The sequence below is a fragment of the Podarcis tiliguerta genome (genome assembly GCF_965153285.1).
Source record: "Podarcis tiliguerta genome assembly, chromosome: 8".
Classification (NCBI taxonomy): domain Eukaryota; kingdom Metazoa; phylum Chordata; class Lepidosauria; order Squamata; family Lacertidae; genus Podarcis; species Podarcis tiliguerta.
This window is the reverse complement of record NC_139541.1, coordinates 67,770,829-67,798,194: the sequence shown is the minus strand read 5'-3', so window position 1 is coordinate 67,798,194 and position 27,366 is coordinate 67,770,829. Positions and strand designations below refer to the sequence as shown.

The window sequence follows — 27,366 nt, the reverse complement described above, 5'->3', positions numbered from 1 at the left end:
TGGGGAAATTAACACAGAAACTGAAATTAGCAAAATGAATAAAACACACGGATGCTTTTGATGGAGAATGTTTTGATGGAGAACGTACACAAACATTCCGGAAAGTGAAAGACCAGTCTCAAAGGTGTATGCCGACTTGTGGATAGTGTATCAAATAATAACCTGTGCTTTGTTTGTTTTACCTTCTGTCATAAAGCAATGTGCTACAGTTGTAAGGGAAATGCTAACATCACATGGGGGTCCCCAAAGTTGAAGCTGGTGTGTGGTGTTTTTCTGATGAAGAGTACTTGTTCAAATTGTGTTGTATGGGACTATAGGTCCTGAGTTGCTGGAAAATAACAATGAAAGTGATTTTTTAAAAATGGGATACAGAATTTGTTGGATAGGTTGCTCTCTCAAACACAAGGTGATACCAGAATAAAATTAGAAGCAGAGACCTGCTGAAGCATGCCATGGGGCTGTGACTCACTCACCGGAGAGTCCACTCCCTCTGAGGCGTTTTTGTTTTTTTTTTTGTTCCTGCTATTACTACTAGTAAATGAGTTGGGCAACACATCCAACGTGATGGGATTTCCCAGGGCTTAATCCGTAAACACGCAGAGAGAGAGTGTGTGCGTTTCGGTGCTTCCGGCACTCTACTCTTTCTACACAGGGAAAGCTTCCCTTTGATTTTCAACCAGTGATTATTCCCTTCCCGAATAAGTAAAAAGCCACGCAGAGCGCCTCTGACAGGAAGAAAGCTCAGTAAAAGCCTCCCAAGCCCTACCAAGGAAGACGTTCCCTCAGCTGTGGGAGAATGTGGAGCAGAATCTGAGAAGCAGCCTGAGGAGAAGGTCCAGGACCTGGGCTGATCTATATCCTGTGGAAAGGGGTAAGACCTCTGCTTGGTTTTGAGGTGGCACTAAATAGGGATGGGTGAATCCGGCAGTTCCACTTTCTCTCAGTTTCTCTTTTTTCAAGCCTTAAGTTCAACCTCCACATTTCCGCATTTATTTTTTTAAAGTCCTCATGAAAATTCATCGGCACTTTGTGTCAATTTATCCTAATATGCACACATTCGCGTGTAGTTTTGCCTAATAGGCACATTTTTGAAGAGCAGTGTTCCCTGATGGAATACATTTGTATGAATTTGAAAGATCCGAAGGTAGGAAGTGGGCTCAGTCAGAGTGGTATGGAGCCCTAAAATCTGTAACCCCCTTGAATCTTCCTGGGTGGTTAAGTGTAACTTTAGGCAATTTATGGTGGCTCCTCCTGAGCCTGAGATTTGTGAGGGCTAGTAGTGGAGGCCTCCATCCCTGACAAGGGTCTCTTTTCTTACTCTCTTTATCAGTTGCTGGCATGACAGAGATTCAGATAGTTAATGATGCAAAGAGAGCAAAGAGGATTTTTCTAATTATTATTATTCCCTCACTCTAAAACCCCCAATTCAGAGTTGTCACATGTTTTGGGAGGAGGATGTTGGGACAGACAAGGCATTTTGTATTTCAGGCTTTTATTGAGCTTACTCTTTTAAGTTCTGGTACAGACCCCTGGCCTTTGCATAAGATGTGCTGAGCAGAGACCAGCCAGGATGTACATATTGTTGAACATAACAAGGAACTATTTATGTCACATATGAAGAACTGCCTCATCAGAAGGGATGGAAGACTGTCAATTTTGGTTCTCTCGGTTTCTCATGTTTCCATTCTTAAATTCAGTTCTCTACATTCCTGCTGCACTTTGCTTTTTCAAAAAAAAAAAACCCTCATGAAAATTCATCATCATTTTGGTGAGAAATTCTCCTAAGATACACATTTTTGTATGCTGGTTTGACTAATATTCACACAACTTTTGCAAATGACATTTCCTAACGCAATGCATTTTTGTCTATTATTTTCACTAATTTGTTAAATTTTATGTGCACTTTTCCTGAACATATGCATTTTTGGCAAACGTTGATTGGAGAACCGCATCACAAAATTAAGATAGGATTTGAAGAAGGGCTGTATTTTGGTTCTCATATGGTAGAGCATTTGCTTTGCATGTGAAAGGTTCCTGATTCAATTCCAGGCATCTCCAACGAGGGCTGGGAAAGACTCCTTACTGGAAACCTTGGATAGCCAGTCAAGGTAGTCTATATATAGCTCAATGGACCAATTGGTCTGACTCAATACAAGGTGGCTTCCAACGTTTCTTGATTATGATTACTACTCTCCAAGAGACACTTCTTTCCACATGTAATTGTGTGTGTGTGTTTGCGCATTTCAAATAGAACATGAGTAGCAGTGGCAGCTCCTGTGTGGTGAGAGAGCCAGCGTGGTGTAGTGATTAAGAGCTGTGGCCTCGTAATCAGGGGAACCGGGTTCGTGTCTCCGCTCCTCCACATGCAGCTGCTGGGTGACCTTGGGCTAGTCACACTTCTCCGAAGTCTCTCAGCCCCACTCACCTCACAGAGTGTTTGTTGTGGGGGAGGAAGGGAAAGGAGAATGTTAGCCGCTTTGAGACTCCTTAAAGGGAGTGAAAGGCGGGATATCAAATCCAAACTCTTCTTAAGAGCGGTAGTCTCGTAATCAAGGGAACCGGGTTCGCGTCTCCGCTCCTCCACATGCAGCTGCTGGGTGATCTTGGGCCAGTCATACTTCTCTGAAGTCTCTCAGCCCCACTCACCTCACAGAGTGTTTGTTGTGAGGGAGGAAAGGAAAGGAGAATGTTAGCCGCTTTGAGACTCCTTCGGGGAGTGAAAGGCGGGATATCAAATTCAAACTCTTCTTCTCCTTCTTCTTCTTCTTCCATGTTTTGGAGGACCCTCAGGCAAGACACCCTCCATGGGTCCTGTTGCGATTAACTGGGTCAGTTACCTATTGAACCCCTTTTGCATGCGGAATGAGCAACATTTGGCAAGTGAACCTTAAAGAGTAGACTTCATTCGTTGCAACCACAGCCATGCACAGTGATGTTTGTAGAGTAAGAAAAATATCCAAGTAGTTCATTGTAGGATGCACATAACTTGGATAGAAATGTTTCCTTGTCTATCCTAACTCAGGAGGTTAGAGGTACAGGGATAATCTGGGAATCTGGAGGTCCCTATATATCGTGTTGGGGGAAGGGGAGGTGATTTCACTCACTTCCCCTACACCCACTCCCTTGTGTTTATTTATTTCATATGGAATTCAAAATCATTGGTTTTCTTTTAGACTCTGTTACATTTAGAGAAGGAGTGGAGGAACCTAGAGCACTCCATATATTGTTGGACTACAACTCCCATCATCCCTCACTGCTGGCCATGGTGGGTGAGGCTGATGGAGGTTGTGGTCTAACAACATCTGGAGGGCCACAGGTTCCCTGCCCCTGCATTAGCACCTCTAATCGAGGCAAAGTTACCACCACCACCTATCTTCATGCACCTTGGAGCCGCAGACTGTCTCACCAGAGTGGTGCATGCTCTAGTTATCTCCAGCTTGGACTACTGCAATGCGCTCTACATGGGGCTACCTTTGAAGGTGACACGGAAACAACAACTAATCCAGAATTTGGCAGCTAGACTGGTGACTGGGAGTGGCTGCCGAGACCTCATAACACCAGTCCTGAAAGACCTACATTGGCTCCCAGTATGTTTCTGAGCACAATTCAAAGTGTTGGTGTTGACCTTTAAAGCCCTAAATGGCCTTGGCCCAGTATACCCAAAGGAGCATCTCCACCCCCATAATTCAGCCCGGACACTGAGGTCCAGCTCTGAGGGCCTTCTGGCAGTTCCCTCACTGCAAGAAGCGAAGTTACAGGGAACCAGACAGAGGGCCTTCTTGGTAGTGGCACCCACCATGTGGAATGCCCTCCCATCCGATGTCAAGGAAATAAACTTTTAGAAGACATCTGAAGGAAGCCCAGTTTAGGGAAGTTTTAATGTTTGATGTTTCATTGTGTTTTTAATATTCTCTTGGGAGCCACCCAGAGTGGCTGGGGAAACCCAGCCAGATGGTCAGGGTATTATTATTATTATTATTATCCAATTACCATCCCTGGTCTCTTCATGCCTGCTTAACCCTTTGTTTTACACCCCATTGGCAATGCTCTGATTTATATCATACAACTTTTTCTTGTGCGGAGAGAAGGTATGATGCAATTAGTTGATGCCAGACTGTGTGGGGTGAACAGGTTTGTTGAGATCAGAAGGAAATTGCAGAAACAAGGTCTCCTGATGATTCAGAGCCCTATTCAGCAGTGGTGCTAAGATTTTGATCTGGTTTTCATATCCGGCCGCCCTGAAGTTTCAAGCACATCTAGACTCGGTCATAAGTCAAATTATGGTCATTCTCATCCTCACAAGCTCCAGAGTTCTTTGGCCTAGTAGCTCTCACAGCAGATAACATTGTACTTTCATGCAAGATAGCACAGAATTCTGTCTGTTGCGTGGCATGAGGAATGATGATGATGATGATGATGATGATATTGATATGAATATGTTACTTATACCCACCACCCACCTGACTAGGTTTCACCAGCCACTCTAGGCAACTTCCAACAGAATATAAAAAATATAATGAAACACCAGACATTAAAAATTTCCCTATACAGGGCTGCCTTCAGATGTCTTCTAAAAGTTGTCTAGTTATTTATCTCCTTGACAACTGCTGCAAGGGCATTCAACAGGGTGGGCACCACTGCCAAAGAAGCCCCTCTGCCTGGTTCCCTGTAACTTCTCTTTTCACAATGAGTGGGCAAGGGTGCCATCTTGAATAAAATATTGGGGGGCCCAGGTAAGTCCCGCACTGCATATGTAGCACATGCACACCAGTTGAATGGCAATGCTCATTAACTTTTTTGGGGGGGGGCTGGCCCCTTGGTTGTTGGACTACAACTCCCACCAACCCTAGCCAGCATGACCAATCGGCAGGGATGATGGGAGTTGTGGTCCAATATAACATCAAGAAACCTGCACGTTGTCTATTCTTGAATAGGGATGGGAGACAAATTTGATTCCATTTGCATTTAAAGGTGAACACTTTCTGAAACAATACATAGGCCGAAACAGAGCCAGACTTCTAAATTCAAACTTCTTATTCGAATTTGGCAATGAATTTATCCAGTCAAGTAACGTGTACAAAAATGCATACGCTACGGTAAAGTGTGCATAAAAATGCATATATTAGTGAAAGTAACATTCAGAAGAGCATTATACTAAATAAAATTTCTCTGCAGAAATGTGCATTTATACAAAAACGTGTATATTTGGGGAAATTTGCAATTAAATGCTGATGAGGACTTTAAAGGGGGGAAATCACAAACTGGTGTTGAAATGTGAAGAACTGATCTTGAGATCAAAAAAATATGAGACTGAAAAATGTTGCTGATATCCTGTGTACAGAGAGGTATGATCCAGTGCAGGAGATATGTGCCCTGCTTCTGATCCTCTCCAATATCTGTCAGGAAGCCTTGTGAGGATTGCATCATGTTTTACTCGTTCCATTTGAATCCTACCCTCTGAAGTGGCTGAGATTGTTGTGAGAAAAGCGTGTCATTGCAGGCGAAAACGTGCCACTCCAAGGGCAGCTGGGGTGGGGAGAGAGGTTGTCCGCCTGCTGCAAACTGACATTTAACTTGCAAAGACCAGATGAAGGCATCCGTGCAGCTTTGGGGCGACGGCTTTCTGTGCTTACTGGAAGGAAGTCATTAAACGTTGTCATTAGATTTATGACTAATGATAGCGAGAAGCTCTTTCCCTGGAGCTTTGGTAGCAGACAGACCGTGGCTCGGTCACAAGAGCCTTTCAGAAGCAAATCTAGGTTAGCAATGGCTTGTCGTGGCTCTCCCACCCTCTTGCAGTTAATTGTCTTCCTCTTAGCCTTACTCAACATTGCGTTTCCTTGGTGGCAGTGATGACACACGTTGTTTCTTCACTCCCAATGACTACGCAGGTGCCTCTTGCGGGGTCCTTCTGGTTTGTGGAAGTTGGCAGCGTGGCAAAGAGCCTCAAGCTTCAGACTGGCAGAGGGTTCGTTCGCAAGCACCCAAGACTCGCCTATTGATGAACTCCCTCCATCAACTTGGATTCAGTGGAGAATATCCTTCCTCTAGACTCTGGTAAGTGGAGGCTGCTCCTACAGATGCAATTCTTAGGGCATTTGCTGGGAACATCGTCTGATTTCGCAGCCCTTTCCCAAAATGCTCAGAGGAGCTTGGTTGCACTCACAACACTGCATTTCCATTGAACAACAAGTACAATTATTGTTGTGATTGTGATTATATTTTGATTTCTTTCCTACCCTTCACCACTAGGTCTCAGACCTTGTTTCTGCGCTTAATATTAAAATTGGTTCAGAAGAAATAATGGTGATGATATTTAATAGTGTTAAAGTAATTATTATTATTTTTCAGGTCAGGCTTCCATTGGACTTTTTAATTTGTCTCTTAAACTGTGTCAAGGATTAACCATTACAAACATCTAAAATTCAAATCATGTTGTTGTTGTTGTTTAGTTGTTTAGTCGTTTAGTTGTGTCCGACTCTTTGTGACCCCATGGACCTCCACTATGACCTGTCCATCTTGGGTGGCCCTGCATGACATAGCTCATAGCTTCCCTGAGTTATTCAAGCCCCTTCGCCATGGCAAGGCAGTGATCCATGAAGGGTTATTCAAATCCTACACATAGTAAATACTACAAGGCTGATGTATGCTAAAGCCCATAAACTATACAAATCAGATATAACGAGGGGAAATGGTGAGCAATAAAATTTTATTACATTAGCAACTATGTTAAAGAACAGGAAACTATCAATAGCAACTTGGCGAATGGCGTTTACTAATCAGTTACATAAAAAAGGGAACTGAGAATATCCAGAGGCTGAACGGACTAGTTTCTCTTACAATGGGTAAAAGAGGTTTAGAAGTGTAATATCATAGTGCTTGAGGTGTAAATATAAGATTATTTTCACCAAATGGTTTGTGTGTATGCTTAATAATGCTGTGTGTTTTGATATGGTCCATTACAAATGCAAAATTTCTCTTTTTTTGGTATGCTTCTTCTGGTAGAAGTAACAGATTTTGAATATAATAATAATAATAATAATAATAATGGCAGTGATGATGATGATGCACTCAGGGGGTCCCTCCCTGATTGTTCCCCTCCTCTTTGCCACTGTCCTTGCGATCCTAAGATTACCCTCTTCCTCTGGGCCCAATGTGAATAACCGTCCATTGAGAACAGGCGGGGTGAGCTGAGGTTGTTCCTGTCACTGCTCACTCAGTCCAAGAGAGGGCAGAGGACCGGCCATGTCTCAGGGACAGAGCATCTGCTTTGCATGCAGAAGGTCATAGGTTCAATTCCTGGCATCGCCGGGTAGGGCTGTGCATGCCCCCTGCCCAAAACTATTGGACAGCCACTGCTGATCAGTGTAGACAATACTGAGCCGAGTAGACCAAGTGTTTGACTTAATTTAAGGCAGCTCCCTATAAGACTTCAGGGGTCAGCAGTGAGTATGATGAGGCATGAACTTCTGCAGGTAACTAGCACACAGGCAACAATATGCAGTGGTACCTCAGGTTAAGAACTTAATTCGTTCTGGAGGTCCGTTCTTAACCTGAAACTGTTCTTAACCTGAAGCACCACTTTAGCTAATGGGGCCTCCTGCTGCCGCCGCACCGCTGCTTCGTGATTTCTGTTCTCATCCTGAAGCAAAGTTCTTAACCCGAGGTACTATTTCGGGGTTAGTGGAGTCTGTAACCTGAAGCGTCTGTAACCTGAAGCGTCTGTAACCCGAGGTACCACTGTACAGCAGCAGCGCCATTATATGTGGTGGGCAGCTCTGAGCTGTCCACCGTTGTAACTACAGTGGTATCTTGGGTTACATACGCTTCAGGTTACAGACTCCGCTAACCCAGAAATAGTGCTTCAGGTTAAGAACTTTGCTTCAGGATAAGAACAGAAATCGTGCTCCGGTGGTGCGGCAGCAGCAGGAGGTGCTTCAGGTTAAGAACAGTTTCAGGTTAAGAACGGACCTCTGGAACGAATTAAGTACTTAACCCAAGATACCGCTGCACTCACAATGCACTGACAAGACAGCTGTTTGGAGTACTGTGGGCACTTTTAAATGGCGGCTTCTCAGCCACCTACCATTGCTCTTAAGTAATACCAGACCTGGTCTGGCTGGAGGGCAGGGAGACGGCTAACCCCACCCCAATAGCATTATCAAGGTGGGCCCTGACTGAGTTCTGCTGCCCAAGTATGCTGGCTACTTATGCTATGTCTATGAGCTGGAGGCTGCATGCACACAACTTATTTGAAACACATGACTCCCCCTTGCCCGAGAATCCTGGGAACTGTAGTTTGTAAAGGGTGTTGGGAATTGTAGTTCTGTGAGGGACAAAGTAGAGCTCCCAGGATTCTTGGGCAAGGGGAAGTTATGCTGTTTAAATGTTTGGTGTGTCCGCAGATAGGGTGTTTAAACTTCCTTTCAATGTATTGCAGAGCTGTACCTACTGAGGTAGGTGGGTGTGACGGACTAGTCCCCTCAGCAGTGTCCCAAACATCCAACTTTCATTTGAATAAAAAATCAAATCAAATTAAGTCTCCAGCCTTTTGAACTTGTGTGGAGAGATAAGAGGATCTGACTGCAGGCATTGTTCTACCAAATTACTCCCTCAGAAGTATCTTTGGAGTGCTCATGTGCCCGCCCTGACATTCCTTTTATCTGTAGGACTGTTCAGTCCAAGCCTTGTTTAAAGATAAATAACTCGAAGAAGGGCGAGATGGGGGTGGAGGCAACCTGGAGTTAACAGCACCTGGAGAATGAATTCTAGAGTGGGAAGAGAAGGACCAAAGTTCAATTATGGTGGTGGTGATGGGACAAGGGGAGGAAGAGCAGAGAAAGGAAGAAAGATTTGTCCCACATTTTAAGACTTCTGAAAGAGAAATGACACTGTATTCACACTCCTATGCTGAACATTTTTTCTCTGAAGTTCCATTGATTTGGATAGACTTCGCTTATAAGGAAGCACCCTCAGAATTCAGGGATGAATTCTATCAGTTTTGCTTTCTATCCATCCCGTCCCCCCCAATTCTTAAGTTTGATTCTCCACATATCCTTGTGAATTTTTTTTTAAAAAAAACTTCCCATGAGAACTCACCAGCCTTCTACGGTATATTTCTCCCAATAAACACATATTTGTATGTGCATTTTTGTACACAACACTTCACTAGAGAACTGCATTGCAAAGTGTGAATTTCAACAGAAGTTTGTGTTTTGGTTCTCATATTGTTTCGGAAAATGCATACTAGGGATGTTCACCTTTAAATGTGAACTGCTACACTTGGGTGCAGTGTTGAAGGAAGTATGCTGTACATGAAATGGAATGGGGGTGTGGGTGTCATGGATGGAAGGATCTGCCAATTTCAGTTCGCTCATTTTCTAATTTTTCCAATCTTAAATTCCATTCTCTACATTTTGCAGCTATTCGTGATTTTTTTAAAAAAAAATAGCATTTTTGTGAGAGTTTCTCCTAATAAACAGTTTATATGCAGTTTTGCTTTCTGTACAGAGTTTTGCAAGACGTTTCCACTAATAGATGCATTTTTGCAAACACTGTTTGGTTGGAGAACTGAATTGCAAAATTCTGCTAAGTGTGCATTTTGAAGGATAGCTGTGTTTCGGTTGTTATATTGTTTTGAAAAGTGAGGATTTGATAAGATTAGGCTTTAAATGCATACCAAATTGAACTCTCCCGCTCCTGTCCCTAGTCAGTGCCATTTTGCTCTTTGCCTCAGACAGCAAAATTTCTTGGTCTGCCTTGCTCAGGCCTAAGGTTCCTCATCCCTGCTCTAAAGGACAAGAGACACCCAAAGTGTAAAGAGGCTTCCAGAGTTAATCATGGCACAAAGTTAATGGGCAGATGACCTTATCTGGAAAAAGTGGTAAAATATGACTGTGAGAGGAGGAAGCTCAGAGTTCTAAGAAATAAAAGGTGTTTGTGGTTCTACTTCCTCTTTCCAAGCAACAGAACTGAAGAAACAGGAGCTTACCAACAAAAAAACAACAACCCCAAAACACACATTTAAAATATTTCATCCCAGGGCCAAATAAGGGCACAAACTTCTCTATTTTCCACTTAGTTACTTATTACTCTAATTCCCCACCCTTCCTCCAATGAGAACAGGGAAGTGTATCTGGGTCTTCCCCCCCTTAAAAAAAAAATCTAACACCAATCTTGCAAAGTAGATTAATGAGAGAGAGAGAGAGAGAGACTTTCTCCAAGTCTACCAATGAGATCTTTGTAATAGCTGAATAAGGATTTGGGCCCATGTAACTCCCATCCTAATCTGGCACTGTAACCCAGACTTCTGAATAAAGTTAATAGCCTGCATTTTTTGCTTTTTTTACTACCCTGCTGGGAGCTGGCAAAAAATGGGAGGGTGAGTTCAGTCCAGAGGCAGATTTGGGGCAGTGCAACCGGTCCCAACCGCAATGGGTGCTGAGTGCAGGGGGTGCCACAGGGTGTTGCAACTATGAGCTGGTGAATTGAGCAGTTGGAAGGTGAGGGGCAGGAGGGTGAACTGAATTTTGGCCTTACACAGGAGGCCATTGAAATCTGAAAGACCAATATCTGCCCCTGTTCAGTCCTCCCTGCAGCAACCTGTTTCATTTTGGCGTTGAGCACAGAGGGCAGACAGAGCACTCTGCCCATCCTTTCCCAGCCTTCCCACCTGTGTAGAATTCCAATAATTCACCTGCTTGCAATTCCTTCTCATCTGTGGGTATCCAGCTAGTGCTTAAATACAAAGCTGTTCTTACTACTACAATACACTCTCTCACACCCTTCTTTGTTTAAGGCTGTGTCCACACAAGGGTTTTCATGTGTGTGTTTGTGTACCTTCAGTCAGTGGCGTAGCGTGGGGGGTGCAGGGGGGGCCGGCTGCACCGGGCGCAACATCTGGGGGTTAGGGTTAGGGGGCGCAAATCCATGGGTTAGGGGGCGCAAATTACTTGCCTTGCCCCGGGTGCTGATAACCCATGCTACGCCACTGCCTTCAGTTTTATGCCTCTGAAATCTCTCTCAATGTTTCCCATCCATACTAGTGGGTGGTGCTTGCTGGGATATATTCGGGATGTTGTTTCCTCCCCTCAGTTAACAGTTCCCCACCCTCCCTAAGTTCCTCAAGTCTGAGATCTGTTCTGGGCATGCACCCAGGTACAACTCTGAGATTGAGAGTCTTGTGCTCTACCAACTGAGCTAGAATTTAGGTATTTGTGCCAGACCCCCAGGGAAGGATAACCTCAAAGGGGACATGCGCCATGACTTCCATAAGAGGTCAAAACAGAGGCAGCAATGCATGTCTGCTCAGCTGTAAGTCACTAGTCCAGAAATGCAGCTTCACTTTATCAGCTTGCACCTCAGGCCTAGATTCTTCCAGGCACCAAGTCCTTCAGCCAGACCTCTGCTTCTCAGGGCTACTTCAGCGTCGTGCTTTCTTCAGAGCGTCAAATTCTCCTTTCTCCAATATTGTTTCCTCAAGAGTAAGTCCCAAACCACAGGGACAGTCAATTCCGCCCAGAGCTGCCTCAGGATTCCAGGGGAGGCTCACCCCCAAAGTGGACAGGGGTCTTCTGTATCAATTCTCTAGGCAGCGCTTAAATCCAGGCCTCACAGAATAGCTCAGTTGGTTAGACCGTGGTGCTGACAACACCAAGGTTACAGGTTCGATCCCAGTAAGGGACAGTGGCACTTTCTTGCATTGCAGGGGGTTGATCCTCAAGGTCCTAACTCTATGATTCTATGAGATTCTATGAGATCTATGCCTCCCCAGGATGCAGGGGGACTAGATAAACATGGGCCGTTGGTCTCACCCCTTTGGCCACACCCCATGATGCTTAGGGGAACAACCTGAAGAAGACCTCCAATGTAAGGACCACCTAATTTATGTGGAGGTATCTAATTTAGGCATTCAGCTTGACCAGCCTGTTCCCTGTGTCTCCACTAGGCTTCCTCCTCTTCTCCCCTCCCTCTGGTGCTTTTTACATCCTCCCTGTCTCCCCTTCCTTCCTTCTGCCTAAGGTACCACAGCTAAGCTCCTTCTCTGCCATTAGGTAGCAGGTGGAATGTGCCCTGCCCTTCTTCTCACACAGGAGGTGTGATCAGGCAATGTCCAAATGTGGTCTCCTCAGGAGTCAATGCCTGGTTGATGCCTGCTGGCCATGCATGCAGGTATTTGTTTAGCTGTGACTACACATTATTATTTTTTTTAATACATTTTCCCAAAAAGAGATTCACACAAAAGAGCAGTCAAAGATAAGTAAATAAATATGAGTCACTGCAAATCAAGCAAGCATTTGGAGCTGATTGTAAGGAAGGCCGCCACTTTCTGTCTTCCGTTCTTCCTTTCTGACATCCTGTAGTTGCATGAGTAAATGTTATTTTTATTTTCAATGCAGATATTTTGGCAAACGGTAGTTTTCCACAAGAGCTTTGGTAAAGGAATAAAAATAAAGTTCCGCAACAACTAGTAGAAAAGGACAGGCTACATCCTTTCCTTTGGGCTGATAGAAGCAAAATGGAAGCAGAATTGCCACCACACATGTAAAAATATCTGTCTACACAGCATGCTTCACTTCGTATGTCCACAGCTGGGTAATGTTCAAGTTTATATCAGATTTTTGTTCCCGGTCTGATTACCCGCAGATTGGGAAAATCTAAATTTAACAGGGGGGTGAGGAGGACATTAGGTGGACAACACCAAAAATATAGGCACAAGCAGTTTCAAAATCCACATTAAACTCCAGTGTGGATGAGTTGCTTGTGATGACTGTACTCAAATCATTTTCACCCCTTGGCAAAATGAGTTTTGCAGGCTTTCTTACTATACAAAAAATGCACACAACCAAATCTGTTTGAATAGAAAGAGTAATATGGGGAAAGAGGTATGTACACCGTAAGAGGGTCTGGAAATCAAGCCTAACAGGGAGTGGTTGAAGGAGCTGGGTATGTTTAGCCTGGAAAAGAGGAACCTGAGAGGAGATACGATGACTATCTTCAAATATTTCAAGGGCTGTCACATGGAAGATGGAGAAAGCTTGTTTTCTCCTGCTCTGGAAAGTAGGACTCAAACCGATAGCTTCAAGTTATAAGAAAGGAGATTCCGACTGAACATATGGAAAAACTTTCTGACAGGAAGAGCTGTTTGCCAGTGGAACAGACTCCCTCGGAAGGCTGTGGACTCTCCTTCCTTGGAGGTTTTTAAGCAGAGGTTGGATGGCTATCTGTCATGGATGCTTTAGCTGAGATTCCTACATTGCAAGGGGTTGGACTTGATGACCTTTGGAGTCCCTTCCAACTCTATGAGTCTATCCTCTGAAAAATGAATGTGGTTTTTTTTCAGCCTGAGACTCAATTTACACCCTGTGAAAGGCAGAATCCTAAAATGTTAAAACCCAGTTAATTGATGAGTTGGCAGTGGTATCTCTTTTACAATTACTATTTACTTTTATTATATTATGTATTTACAGTTTTATGCTGTAATAATATAATAATAAATTATTGTTCCTAAGTAAGCATGCATAGGACTGCAGCATTGTTGTTGTTGTTTACTCATTTAGTCGTGTCCGACTCTTCGTGACCCCATGGACCAGAGCATGCCAGGCACTCCTGTCTTCCACTGCCTCCACCAGTTTGGTCAGACTCATGTTTGTAGCTTCGAGAACACTGCCCAACCATCTCGTCCTCTGTCGTCCCCTTCTCCTTGTGCCCTCCATCTTTCCTAACATCAGGGTCTTTTCTAGGCAGTCTTCTCTTCTCATGAGGTAGCCAAAGTATTGGAACCTCAGCTTCCGCCGGCAGCATTAATTTTTTTAAAAAATAACAGCATAGGCATCTTGTTGTTTTATCCAAGAAAACACGAACAAATTAAGCAGGGGATTTTTTTTTTTTTTAACCACACCACATTGGCAAATTACACAATTCTTTCTGTGGTTAATGTGACCCGTGGGCACTTCTCAATCTCACGGGGAAAGATCCTCTTCTGCAGATGTCTCTTTTCTACAGAGCTTTCGCTTCCTCTTAGGAAGCAGTAAGAGGTTTAACATAGTCACACAGCTTTACAAAGTGTCAATCAAACTGTGTAGTCTGAAAAAGTCAAATGATTCTTCTGTTCGGAAACGGGTGTGGTACCATTCCGGGTTTTGCAGGGTCTAGTCTAGGGCCCCCAAACTCCAGGTCCTTTCATTTGGGCCCCCAATCTCCTATCCCTCCCCCACTTTTCAAAAACCTTTTTTAAAGCTAGGGATGTTAAAGTATATCAAAAATGGAAATGGGAACTGAAATGCCAGTTTGCTTATTCATCCCATCTCAGGACAGGTCAACCACCTCTCTGTCAGGGATTGAACTTCTTCATACAAAGCATTGTGTTTCATTGCTGAATGTTGCCTCCCTCTTGCATTATTCATTTCCTTCTCTCTCTTTTCAGGATAAGAAAAACAGAGCTTCATTAAAAGAATAATGTGATTGCTGCAGCCATGTCCCGAAAGGGTGAAAGTAACAACTTCTCAGCGCTTCCCGTCGCGAAGGAAGATTGCCACGTGGATTCCGAGTTCAGATATACCCTGTTCACTGTCTACTATAGCATCATTTTCATTCTGGGCTTTATAGCCAACAGCTACGTCCTGTGGCTTTTCACACGGGTTTATGCCACGAAGAAACTAAACGAAATAAAGATATTCATGGTCAGCTTGACGACAGCCGACCTGCTCTTCCTGATCACGTTGCCAATGTGGATCGTGTATTACCACTACAGAGGAGACTGGATCATGCCCAGCTTTTTGTGTAACTTGGCTGGTTACTTATTCTTTGTGAACACCTACTGCTCAGTTGCCTTCCTCGGGGTCATAACCTACAATCGGTACCAAGCAGTCACAAAGCCCATTTCGGCAGCTCAGTCTACCACGCGAAGAAGGGGCATCTATGTCACAATAGCTATCTGGGTCCTGATCGCGGGCCCTTCTTCATACTTCCTGTTTGGCAGCGGCACAACCCAAGAGGGGCACGTGACACGCTGTTTTGAGCGCTACGACCCAGAAAGCAGTAACATCCCTGTCCTTGCCTCCCACATCGCCATTTGCATTTGTTTCTTTGTCACCTTCCTGATTGTCGTGGTATGCAACGCCTCCATTATCCGAACACTGCTCTCCCAAAAACCTCAAGCTCGGAAGAGCGCCCACATCAGGCAAAGGGCGCTCTATTTGGTGTGCACTGTCATGATTGTGTTTGTGGTATGTTTCGTGCCTCACCACATTGTGGACCTTCCCTGGACCTTGATGGTTCTGGGCAAATGGGATATAAGCTGTAGGAGCAAAAGGTGGTGGGATCACATCCACCAGGTGACCCTGTTCCTCCTGGGCGCCAACTGCGTTCTGGATCCTGTCATTTACTGCTTCCTCACCAAAAAGTTCAGGAAACACCTTTCTGAGAACTTGAAAAACATAAAGGACAGTCGAAAGTGCTCCAGGCAAACAACTGAGACCACTGTGGAAGGGATGGTGGCGATGGAAGAGGGCTTCCATGCCTCCATCAAACCTTAAAAGTGTTCTGTTCTGCTTATGCAGCAGCAAATTCAGGCTGGTGACTGGCACAGACTCTGCATTTCATCAAGAGCTTGGCAGATGCACACAGCTTTCCAGCTCTTCTCTAGATGCAACGGCAGGAACGGAAATCCACTTAGGAGAGCTAGAACACTGTGACTCAGGAAAAACGCGGACTATCTAAGTTGTCTTTTGTTGTTGTAACAAAAGGGAAATGCTTGGAATCACTTATGATGTCTTTTAGAAAGATGGGCATTACATTCGTTTTCTGGTTCGGATCCGGATTGTAGTGACATTTAGTTCCATAATTTCACCCTGAAGCTAGCTCAGAACTCTCCAGAGAGGGTTGGGCATCAGGGATGGGCATCCTTGGGCATCTGCTGAGATTTGTCTCTCATTGCAAAGCCCACTGCCAACCCTTAGAGCCTCCTGGCTCTCTCCTTATTCCCCCAGAGTGATTGAGCTATCTCAGCTGTGATAGGAACAAGGAAAAGGAACATCAGTCTTGGCTCAGCTCAGCTTCCTCCTTTGAGTAGCTATTCAGATAGGGTCTACAGCAGTGAAAAGCTGGACGATAAGGGCAAATGGGGCACAAGCCCACAAATTTGAGCCTACTCCCACCTGCCTGCTTTCTTTTTTACACTTGGCAAGGGGGTGGCTCTGGCTCCTAGTGCTGGTTTCCCTGACTTTCACCCAGTGGGCACCAGCCACCCTGACCCAGAGAAAGAGGATAATTGACTGGCAACGGTGACAGTGGCATGGAGAAGGCGGGCCTGTCAGGGAGGAGGCTCCACTGAAGGCATCTAACCTAAAACATGCACACTTCCCCCAATCACTCTTGAATTGATACCATTTGGGCTTCGAAAGCAACAGGGACTATTGCAACACTCAGTGGCCATAGAACAGGGGTGGGGAACCAGTAGCACTCCAGACTTTGATAGATTACCTCTTCCATCATCCCATAGCTATCAACGTTTCCCTTTTTTTAAGGGAAATCCCCTTATTCCGAATAGGATTCCTCGCAAGAAAAGGGAAAAGTTGACAGCTATGTATCGTCCCTCATGCTGACTGGTAGCTGAGCCCAGCAACAACTGGATGGCCACGTTCTCCATCTCTACCATAGGCTGTCATCCAGAAATCATCATAATCTGAGAGCAGAGATTTTGCATAAATTTACCTACGCGTCTCAGGTGTGCATTCAATGTTCACATGGTAGAAATGTCAGGAACTGAGGGGAGGAAAGGAATAGGTTCAGGAATAGACCATAGCTCAGGGGTTGAGAACATGCTTTTGCTATAATCAGGTCGTTGACTGATTAATGTTCTCTGGCCTTCTAAATGTTTTTGTGGGGAGGGGGGTGTTATTGGTTTGTTTTTGTTTGATTGTGTTATTTTTGTATTCTCATTTTGTATTTTTTATGCTGTGAACCGCCCCATGATTTTTGGATGAAGGATGGTATAAAAATTTAATAAGTAATAAAAAAATAATGCTGCTTCTCATTCAGAAGGTCCAAGGCATCTCTAGCTGAAAAGTTCAGATAGCAGGTGTTGGCTAATATTCAGATTGGGTATAAGACTGCTTAACGTGTATTTAAAATATTTCCACATTACTGCTTTTGTGATGTGAGGAGGGTAGGAGAAAGCCCTAGATCAGGCATAGGCAAACTTGACCCTCCAGATGTTTTGAAACTACAATTCCCATCATCCCTGACCACTGGTCCTGTTAGCTAGGGATCATGGGAGTTGTAGGCCAAAAACATCTGGAGGGCTGAGTTTGCCAATGCAAACTCTAGATCATAGAGGGCTGGTCCCTACCCATTTTTCTGCTTGGCAAACCATAGCACCAATGAAACGGCACTCAGAAGTAAAAGTGAGAAGCCACTGTAAACACCATGCTTATTCACTGCATATACAGAAACTATGCTAACACCATACTATCATGGAAAGCCTGAAAAGCTGTATACCTGTTGCTTGTCTGTAGTTTCATTAATAAAAACAACAGCTCTAACCATTATAGCTATTCAGCACTGCTACTTTCAGCCCAGTGGGCATGTCTGTAGATTTTTTTGGTGTAGGATCATATTGTGGGTCACACTAGTACAGATGTCTGGAAAAGAATAGCAGATTCTAGGCTAGGGACTTTTACCCATGGGCTGAGAACACCAGAGAGGGGCAGGAAAACATGAACAGGATGGGAGACAGAAGACCACCAAGTGGAATGTTTGGGTTGTGGAAGAGCTACACTGCAGCTTCTGGGTCCACTAGAGCATGAATCCTCACACTTCCTCCTGCTGTCAAATCCAGGGAGATTTGAGCACTGAAACTCAAACCCAAGCTTCCTCAATAGAACAGGAAGGCTGAATGACATTGTAGGGCAGGGATGGGGAACTTGTGGTCCTTGAGATGTTGTTAAGATTTCAATGCCAATTGATCCCAGCCAGTAAGGCTAATGGTCTGAGATTACAGGAAGCCAAAATTTGGAGGGGCATAGGTTGTTGACCTCTGTTCTAGGGAACTCTATGGTCAGGAGACCTGGTTAATTCAATCCCTTAAAGGAGAGACCCTCTGTGAATATAAAATTATCCAATGATGTTGGGGTGGGGCCCACCAATGTATGATGAAAGGAGAGAAAGTGGAGAGCCAAATGCATACCATCTAACATTTCACAGATGGAAATACAGATATGATTGCCATACTCACAGCGCCATATAAAGGTTACCACTGCAGTGTCCCTACGTTACACACTGGTGCTCTATGCTGCTTGCTGAGTCTGTCTATTATGCAGTAGCTTTGTCCCAATGGATTTAAAAGCCAATAATGTGATTATTCTTAAAGTTAACAGTATACTATTGTCCTCCAATGTATCGTCAACAATTCGAAACACAGCCCAGCAGCTTCAATGGGTGAAATCAACCCTCAGGAGGGAAGTGGAACCCGAGTAGCAACTCACATTAACATTTTAACATATTTACTCATCTTTTTTTATGTATATTCTTTGAGTGCTTTCAGAAGTAAAGTGTCATTAAATCAACCAATAGGTTTATTTGAACCAGGCAGAGGGGAATGGAAGGATAGGAAGATAAGAACCAGAAGGGGGCAGCACAGGCGAGAAAATCAAATACCAGGAAGCTAAAAAAGCAACAGATGTTTTTGTTGCACAGGCAAAGGGCCAAGTACTTTCTTAACAAAGAGCCAAATATAGCAGGTCAGGCGGTGCAAGATGAGACAGTTCTTGCCGGGAGTGTCTGAGGAAAAGGTGGTTGCTACTTCGGCCACACGCAACCAGGACTTAACATCCTCATCTAACCCTTTGCTGTTCAACAAGACCATTGCAGGAGGTGACCTCTGATCTTGGTTTCAGCAATCTACAGGATAGAAATGTTCTCCACCCCAAGAGCTGTGGGGAAAGTATAATATGTCCATATCATAATAGAAAGGGGTTTCGGCTTTTGCTCTCAAACTTTTTATTTGGGAAAGGTTTCTTTTTTTTTGTATAAACTTTCTGTATTATTACAGAACAAGCCTTACCATCCTAATACTTAATCAGAGCACATCAGTAGCCTCACAGTAATAAAATCAAACCCATCTAGATGTTAGATGTATACTCATTCCTTTAAAACAGAACTACAGTCCTGAGCATGCTTACTCGCAAGTCAGTTCCACTGAAACTAGTGGGACGTGCTGCCATGTAAATGTAGATTGAATTGGGCTGTAATCCTAATTACTAGGAAGCCTAGGGCTTGCCGATCAGAAGGTCGGCGGTTCGAATCCCCGCAATGGGGTGAGCTCCCGTTCTTCGGTCCCACCTCCTGCCAACCTAGCAGTTTGAAAGCACATCAAAATACAAGTAGATAAATAGGTACCGCTCCAGCGGGAAGGTAAACGGCGTTTCCGTGCACTGCTCTGATTCGCCAGAAGCGACTTAGTCATGCTGGCCACATGACGCCGTATACCAGCTCCCTCAGCCAGTAAAGCGAGATGAGTGTCGCAACCCCAGTCGTCTGCGACTGGACCTAACGGTCAGGGGTCCCTTTACCTTTAGGTTCCACTGAATTCAGAGGAGAAATGGGATCAATAGGACCTTACAGCTGTTATATTCTTTTCTCGGTGTCTAACAATCCTTGTGTGGTTTTCTGTGCAAAAATGGGAGGATGCCTTTTAAAATACGTTATTTCTTCTAAAGTAGCTTGGCAACTGAAGAATTATCAAGACACTCTGTTGGTTCACTACCCTTTTACATTACATTCATAGCATTATAAAGTTAATTGAACTTCCTAGTATTACAAAGTTCAAATCATGGTGACAGCCATTCAGCAAAGAAACGGAAGGTTTTCGTACAGTGTGAAGACTACAAATAAGTGGTTAGATTCTACAGCCAAATGTCGTACCTAGGCTTACAGAGACGCTACAGTGATATAAATGTCAAAAATGTTAAGGGCAAGAGAAATTGGAAAAGACTAATAAGACTCTGTGGAAAGGCTTTATTGTATTAAAATAAATAAACTAAGTTTACAAAAAAAAAAGCATTTGAATCTTCAGTTTTAAAAAAATGAACATTGAGTATGGGTTGTTTTTACACAAGCATGGATTCTACAAAAAAAGCCTGAAAATACATCACATGAGGCCACGTGTAAGGGAACAATGGGCAAATCTCCATCCTGGCATTTACAGGAAGAGAGGCAATCTGGCAACTCCACACATATCATTCTAAGATCCTGTGAGGAAAAGCTGGAAACTTGGAAAGCCAAAACCCCTCAGATGTAATTGCCCTCACTTAAGTTTTTCTTTGCCCAGACTGGCATACTTTTAATAATGGGTAAGGGAGATTAGCAGACTTGGATGCGCAAGACACCGTTTCAGAGCCTAGCTTGTTGTGAGGATAAAAGGCTGCTCTGAGCTTCACAGAGGAAGAGATTATACAAGTAGAAAGTTACAAAAACTCAACACTTTCTAAGCTGAACCCTTGCGATAGGCAATGGGTCCAAATACTTCGTTTTAGGAGTGTGCTAGCATAGGGCACCCCATTGCCCAATCCTTGGAACAGCTGCTCCAATTAAGGCAGGGGTTGCTGTGGCCCTGCAGTTGTTGGGGCTGTAACTCCTATCACCCCTGACAAAAGATTATGCTGTCTCAGTTGGAATCCAGCCGGTTCTGGATTGCCACAGGTCCTTCATCTCTGGTTTAAAATCCAACCTGCCAAGGGTTTCAGGATGGCTTGTGTAGGCTGACTAATAATAAAAATAAAAGTTCTTATATAAAGCAAATCAGGGCAGTGCACAACGTAATAAAAATTGCATGCATGCATTTATGTTTAGTACAATCGGCTGCGTGCTCACAAACTATCTAAAGCGCACGACTTCCCACAAGGAATCCTGGGAATTGCAGTTCACACTCGAGAGTTCTACCTCCCACCACTCTTGAACTACAGTTCCCAGGATTCCCTTGAGAGAAACCGCGTACTCTAATCGCACGGCGTGCAGGCAGCCGCTGCGGCGGGCGACACCTAGGGGCGGAGACGAGTAACGCCGCCACATCTGCAGGCGGACGGCCGTTGCTTCCCCGCCGCCCTTTGCTAACCTTTGGCGAAGGTCGGGTCCGGAAAAAAAAAAAAAAGCGGCGCATGCGCTGTAATTGACCGGCCTCCAGCGGGGAGCGAAGGCAGGCGAGGCTAAGCGGGCCGTTGCTTGACAGTCACGCAGCCCAAGCCTCATTGCTCCTCTCTTCCCCCGCCCACGGCTACCAACGGTCACTTTGAAAGACAGAAACGAAGCGCCATGTGGGGGTGGGGGGGAGAGAGAGAAAGGCTCGCCTCAGAGAAGCCCATAGCAAAGATTCGGCCAACCAAATCCCCGCTTTCCCCTCTCGTCACTTCCGGCACAGAACTTCCGCTTCCGGGTGTGAAGCCTAGCCGAGGTTTGCCGAAGCGGGTCTCGGTTCCTTCCTTCCCTCCCTTCCTTTTTTCTTCCTTTCTTCCCTGAGAGTCCGGTCCGTCGCCGCTGCCATGTCGCCCAGTGCTGAGGTCGGCCGCGCAAACGACTCGTCACGGTGAGAGGGGAAAGAGCTCTTACTCCGCCTCCTTTCCTCCGCCCTCCCCCCCACCTCACCCGCTCCTCTTTCCTCTCGCGCGATCGGCTCGCGGTCGGTGGGCGTGGCCCGGGCAGCTGTTGGCGTGGCTCCTCCCCCCTCGCTCGCCGGTTACCTTGTCAGTCAGCGCAAGGAGGGAGGGAGGGAAGGAGAGCGGTGAGAGGGAGAGCTGCTCGCTCCCAGGAATGGCGTGGCGGACCTGTGGAACTCACTGCCACATCATGCGTGTGATGGCTTTAAAACATGGGCAGAGAAGCTGTGGCCCTGCAGATGGTGTCGCGCTACAGCTCCTCAGCAGCCGTGACCGTTGGGCGGGCTGGCTGGGGCTGGCGGGAATTGGAGGCTGATGAGGGCCGCAGGTTTCTCCCTCCTGCAGCTAAAAGCATACTTCGAATGTCACACGGTTGATAGGGGGTTTTTGGAGGTCAGACGAGAGTCGCAAAGGTGAAGAAGGTGTGTGGTCCTCTGAAAGGAGGGGGAGGACATAAACGGCATTGCTTTGCATTGTAATTTTTGATGGCTTAAATTGAGCCACCATGTTCAGAGGCAGTGTATCTGAATACCACGTGACTGTGGCGATGCACCCAGGTGGAGGAAGGGCTATTATTTTCAGGTCCTGCTTGTGCAAACCACCCCCACCCCCCGGCCATATCTGGTTGGCCAGTCTGGATTCTAGGCTAGATAAGAATTTTGGACTGATCTTGAAGTACCTCTTATATAGGGGTAGGAAAATCTCATGTTTAAAATAAGATATGAGTCTAATACAGTGGTAAAGGTAAAGGTACCCCAGCCCGTACGGGCCAGTCTTGACAGACTCTAGGGTTGTGCGCTCATCTCACTCTAGAGGCCGGGAGCCAGCGCTGTCCGCAAACACTTCCGGGTCACGTGGCCAGCGTGACGAAGCTGCTCTGGCGAACCGGCACCAGAGCAGCACATGGAAACGCCGTTTACCTTCCCGCTATAAAGCGGTACCTATTTGTCTACTTGCACTTAAGGGTGCTTTTGAACTGCTAGGTGGGCAGGAGCTGGGACCGAACGGCAGGAGCTCACCGCGCCGCGGGGATTCGAACCGCCGACCATGCGATCGGCAAGTCCTAGGCGCTGAGGTTTTACCCACAGCGCCACCTGCGTCCCTAATACAGTGGTACCTCACGTTAAGTACTTAATTCATTCCGGAGGTCCGTTCTTAACCTGAAACTGTTCTTAACCTGAAGCTCCACTTTAGCTAATGGGGCCTCCTGCTGCTGCCGCACCACCAGAGCATGATTTCTGTTCTCATCCTGAAGAAAGTTCTTAAGCTGAAGTACTATTTCTGGGTTAGCAGAGTCTGTAACCTGAAGCTTATGTAACCCAAGGTACCACTGTAATATAGGACTCATAACAAGTAAAATGTCAGCTCAGCTGTCATGCCGATGTAGTTGCTGGGCCCTTTCTCTGGTGGTCTGTAGTTTTATTTGTTTACTGCTGATTTGAAAGGGGAGGAGGGTGGTTGGAAGTAGTAAGTGAAGCTGAAAAACGTGAATGGAATCAAAACAGGAATGGTTCATGCTTCTGTATTTGAGATAGGGAAACCTGTGGCCAGTTAAATGTGCATGTGTTGCTCACAGTTGATCGAGTTGTGCATCTGTTTTGCTATTTATGTAGCCCATGTTAATTTCAACTCCCAAGTGTGTGTTCTTTGATTGCCCTTGTGTGGACTCTGGGAATCACAATTTGTTCCTGAACCGCGCACAAATGGGCAGTGGTACAACAGTTGTGGCAAAATGCTGTACGGTACTAGTATTTCACCACATGACGATCTTTTAAATCAACTATACTGGATCCAGAACTGCAATGGGAGTAATACCAGGAATAACACTTCAAAAATAACTGTCATATCAAAACATTATTAAGACATCCCCAGGAAGGGATACAAAATGGGATGATACATGTAGCTGAACCAACTTCCTATTGCTATTTGAAGAAAAAGGTACATAGGTCAGACCTGAACCAGAAAAATTGAAAAAATAATTAATTTTAAACCCTAATGGCTACAAAAGGTATTGGAGCTCCATCATGGACTTGCTCTGCCAGCAGAGGCATTCTAACAGTTGTGACATACCACTGTCACTTTAGTATTTTTTATTTTATTCATTCAACTGCAAGAATGTTACAGGAGCAGGCAATTCTCCTAAGTTCAGCTTGGGTAATGTAATCTTCAAACATTAACCTGTAAGACTGTTCTGAGATCTGAAGTACGTGCTTGTAATATAGAAGCATAATGGGAGTGGGGAATGTGGTTTGATGCTTATTCCTGGATTTCAAAGTTATTTGCAGAAGATAAAATAAAAGGCATCTTTCTTTTAAATTAGATTGTTGAGAGGAATAAAAGTGGAGTGAAGAGATAAGGATTGGGGGTACAAGCATACATCATTTATTGCTCTTCACATATATTGCTCCTTATGAGACTGGGTGCAATTGCAAGCAGCCCAGCCACATGGGGGAAGGAAGCCCCTTGCTGCCCCTCTTTTGGCCATGGGAGTGGAACTGGCTAGGGTTTCCCCCCTCCAACTCCTGCACCCAGAGGGTGTCTGATTTAATAGACTGCAGTATAGTGTAATAATAATAATAATAATAAATTTTTATTTGTATCCCGCCCTCCCTGGCCAAAGCTGGGCTCAGAGCGGCTAACAACAAGTAAAAATAGCACAGTCTACATAAAATCACACAGTCAATTAATTAAAATATATTCTTAAATCAATTCAGAATCAAATTAATGTCAACCATTGAGTTAGAGTTCTATGAGGATTACAGAAGGAGAGAAGGGGTCAGACTGTGCCTTGGCCAACGGCCTGGCGGAACAGCTCCATCTTGCAGGCCCTGTGGAAAGATGTCAAGTCCCGCAGGGCCCTAGTCTCTTGTGACAGAGCGTTCCACCAGATCAGGGCCATGGCCAAAAAGCCCTGGCTCTGGTCGAGGCCAGCCTAACCTCCCTGTGGCCCAGGATCTCCAATATGTTTTTATTTGAAGACCATAAGGTCCTCCGTGGGACATACCAGGAGAGACGGTCTCATAGGTAAAATATAACTTTTATATGCATGGGGGAACCAAAAAAGTAGTGACTTTACTGCAAAAATTTGCTTTACTGTAGGGGTCTAGAACTGAACCAACAATATATTCTCTGAGGTATACTTGTAGTTTTTGTGGGAAAGAACAGTTCAGTTCTGGGATTGAAAACAAATTCCTGTCCTGAGCATGTAACCAGAGGTACCCTGTTTCTTAATTCTAGGAATATTTCTCCCCTCGGCTATATTTTTACACCTGGTTTCAGTTGGTGGATCTTGAGGTTCTAATAAAAACAACAGCAAAAAGAAAATAGATCCCGCAGCAGCAGACAGAAAGACCCAGAAGCTAACTATGAAGACTCAGGTAAAATAACTGAGTAATGGAGGTGGTGGCCATTTGTGTACATGATCTTGCATGCTATATAGACAAACCTGGATTCCTTTGAAATCTGGGTTAGCTAGGAGATTGTAAGGTACATCTGACAACGCCTATGGTGTAGTGGAGCATTCACACAAATGGTCACAATGTTAAACACAACCACCCCATCATAGAATTGTGGAGTTGGAAGGGACCCCAAGGCTCATCTAGTCCAACCCCCTGCAATGCAGGAATCTCAGCTAAAGCATCCGTGACAGATGGTCGTATAACCTCTGCTTCAAAGCCTCCAAGGAGAATCCACCACCTCCCAAGGGTCCATTCCACTGTCAAAACAGCTCTTCCTGTCAGAAAGTTATTCCTGATGTTTAGTCAGAATCGTTCCCTTCCTCAAGCAACTTGGCAGAGTGGCAGGGCCTTGTTTCTGAAGCCAGTCCAAACTTCAGAGAATATCTGAAGAGCAATTGCTAAGAGTGTTCTTTGCCCCAGTTCCAAGTTTGGGAGTAGCTTGCCAGGGGTGGGGGAGCATGGGGCCAAATGAGGCTCTAGGATTCTCTCCAGGCCACAGTAAAATAGATTTTAACTCACTGTTAAACAGTGAGACACACTGATAGACAGTCATGAGATTATGAGCGTACACTTGCCTTGTACTCAGATCTTAGTTTATATCAGTTTTTTAAAAGAGACAATATGATTTGAAAAGAAAACTTAATTAGATTTCAGTGAAATTCTGATTTTCTTGATTTTTTCAAAATAATTTTTATCTGCATTGTTTTGAGCCTGTTACTATGGTAACATGGTTGCTAAAGCATAAAGCACTAGACCTGGTTGCTTACTGCCAAATGGCATGGCTGCTTCTTGCTTTGAACAGCGTTCTTGTCAGAGGAATAGGCTAATGCAAAGCACTAAACATGTTTTGGAAAACAAATATAAAAGATCTTGCTAGAGATCTATACAGGCAGGATGTGCAGAATCTTGCGGCCTTCAGTGGTCAACATGTGAAACTGTTATGTTTAATTGTCTACTTACACATCTATGAAAACGAATAAAAATTACTTACAATAAACCCCAACAGCATATCGAAGCCCTGCACACATTTGGAACATTTTGCTCTTGCTGGTAATTGAAGCAAGCATTAGCTAACTGAATGAAGACTGATAGCAGCCTTAGTTAAACAAATACAACTCTTGTTTAGTGCTTTGATTTTGTCAGCCAACTGCTAGCAACACAGAAAGGTTAAGGCTGCAGTCCTCAGTGCACTTGGTGAACGAGACTTTCTTCTGAGTAAACATGCTTAGGATTACATCACCAATAGCTCAATCCTGTGCATGTCTACATGGAAGTAAGTCCTGCTGTGTTCAGTACGGCATCCTCCCTTGTCAGATTGCAGCCAATGTGTTTCTTTAAAGCTGATTGTTTTTCTTTTAATTATCCTGTACTGTAGTTGCAGGTGTTCAGAAGAGATTTTAACAGATTATTCATAGATACTAGTTGATCAATCAGTTCATCTGTCAATGGGTAAAAACAGCATTTCTGAAGCCAGGGACATTCTTCCTATGTTTTTAGATTATGCACATATATACCATAGTAAGCATCATCCTTAGTCATTTATCTTTCATTGGAAACAAGAATGCTTCATTTAAGATGCTGCAGTTTTTAAGCACTTGTACTAAGAATATCTGCTGCCTGATGAATGGGAGTTCCTTTATAGTCAGTGTAAAAGTTTTAAAATTGGTTTATCTGGCTAAGTAATAGACTAAATGTTGTAGCTGTAATTTTGACACAAGGAGTAGGGCAAAGTCTTGGTCTCATTTTTTGTTGTGTGGGTACAAACCTTGACATCTGTTTTTGGTGGGGGTTTTTAAATTGTGAATCAGTTTGGCAGCCTGGAATGTTACAGTGGCAATTCTTGGTTTGTTGGTATGCTCAGTTTTAAAGCAGCAACAATAATTATCTTAAGATAATTCTAAATTTATCACACACTCTCACTCTGTTGTTCCCCAGGAACCCGTACTGAGTTTCTGAACTTGGAGGTAACATATTGATTTATTGACTAAGAGCCATTGATGGCCTGCTATTCCAAGAATTCTTTCAGTTCTCTTTTAAAGCCCTTTATAACAGGCATGCAGTGGCGTAGCGTGGGGGGGGTGCAGGGGGGGCCGGCCGCACCGGGCGCAACATCTGGGGGGGGGGGCGCTCGCACTCGCAGCTCTCTGCCCCCTGCTAAAATCCACGGGTTAGGGGGCGCAAATTACTTGCCTTGCCCCGGGTGCTGACAACCCACGCTACGCCACTGCAGGCATGTCCAACGATCCAATATAAAAACT

The 27,366-nt window shown here is 44.7% G+C and overlaps 3 protein-coding genes across 10 annotated transcripts in view; all 3 read left to right on the top strand.

Moving 5' to 3' along the window:
* The window catches only part of RPA2 (replication protein A2), a 160,705-nt gene that overhangs the window by 40,973 nt on the left and 92,366 nt on the right, over positions 1–27,366 (top strand). The gene's annotated exons all lie outside the window — the stretch shown is intronic.
* Positions 550–17,549, top strand: PTAFR (platelet activating factor receptor). Of its 2 annotated transcripts, none has more exons than XM_083455834.1 (3): positions 550–871; positions 5,892–6,057; positions 14,426–17,549. In XM_083455834.1, the coding sequence occupies exon 3, from the start codon at positions 14,475–14,477 to the stop codon at positions 15,534–15,536; it is 1,062 nt and encodes a 353-aa protein (XP_083311960.1). In that variant the 5' UTR covers positions 550–871; positions 5,892–6,057; positions 14,426–14,474; the 3' UTR covers positions 15,537–17,549. The 2 variants fall into 2 exon arrangements, with proteins under 2 accessions (XP_083311960.1, XP_083311961.1); XM_083455835.1 differs by lacking the exon at positions 550–871 and adding an exon at positions 5,310–5,759.
* Positions 20,007–27,366, top strand: part of EYA3 (EYA transcriptional coactivator and phosphatase 3) — a 61,411-nt gene continuing 54,051 nt past the window's right edge. For 2 of the 7 annotated variants that reach the window (XM_083455386.1, XM_083455383.1), the window contains exons 1-2: positions 20,007–21,580; positions 24,888–25,027. The gene's annotated coding sequence lies outside the window, so the exon portion shown is untranslated. Of the gene's footprint in view, positions 21,581–21,742; positions 22,073–24,887; positions 25,028–27,366 lie in introns of those variants that run through there. The other 5 variants (XM_083455385.1, XM_083455382.1, XM_083455387.1 and 2 more) reach the window with 4 other exon arrangements.

Bases quoted from the DNA above. Each gene is read 5' to 3' on its own strand.
- PTAFR (XM_083455834.1), top strand. From the start codon at position 14,475: ATGTCCCGAAAGGGTGAAAGTAACAACTTCTCAGCGCTTCCCGTCGCG.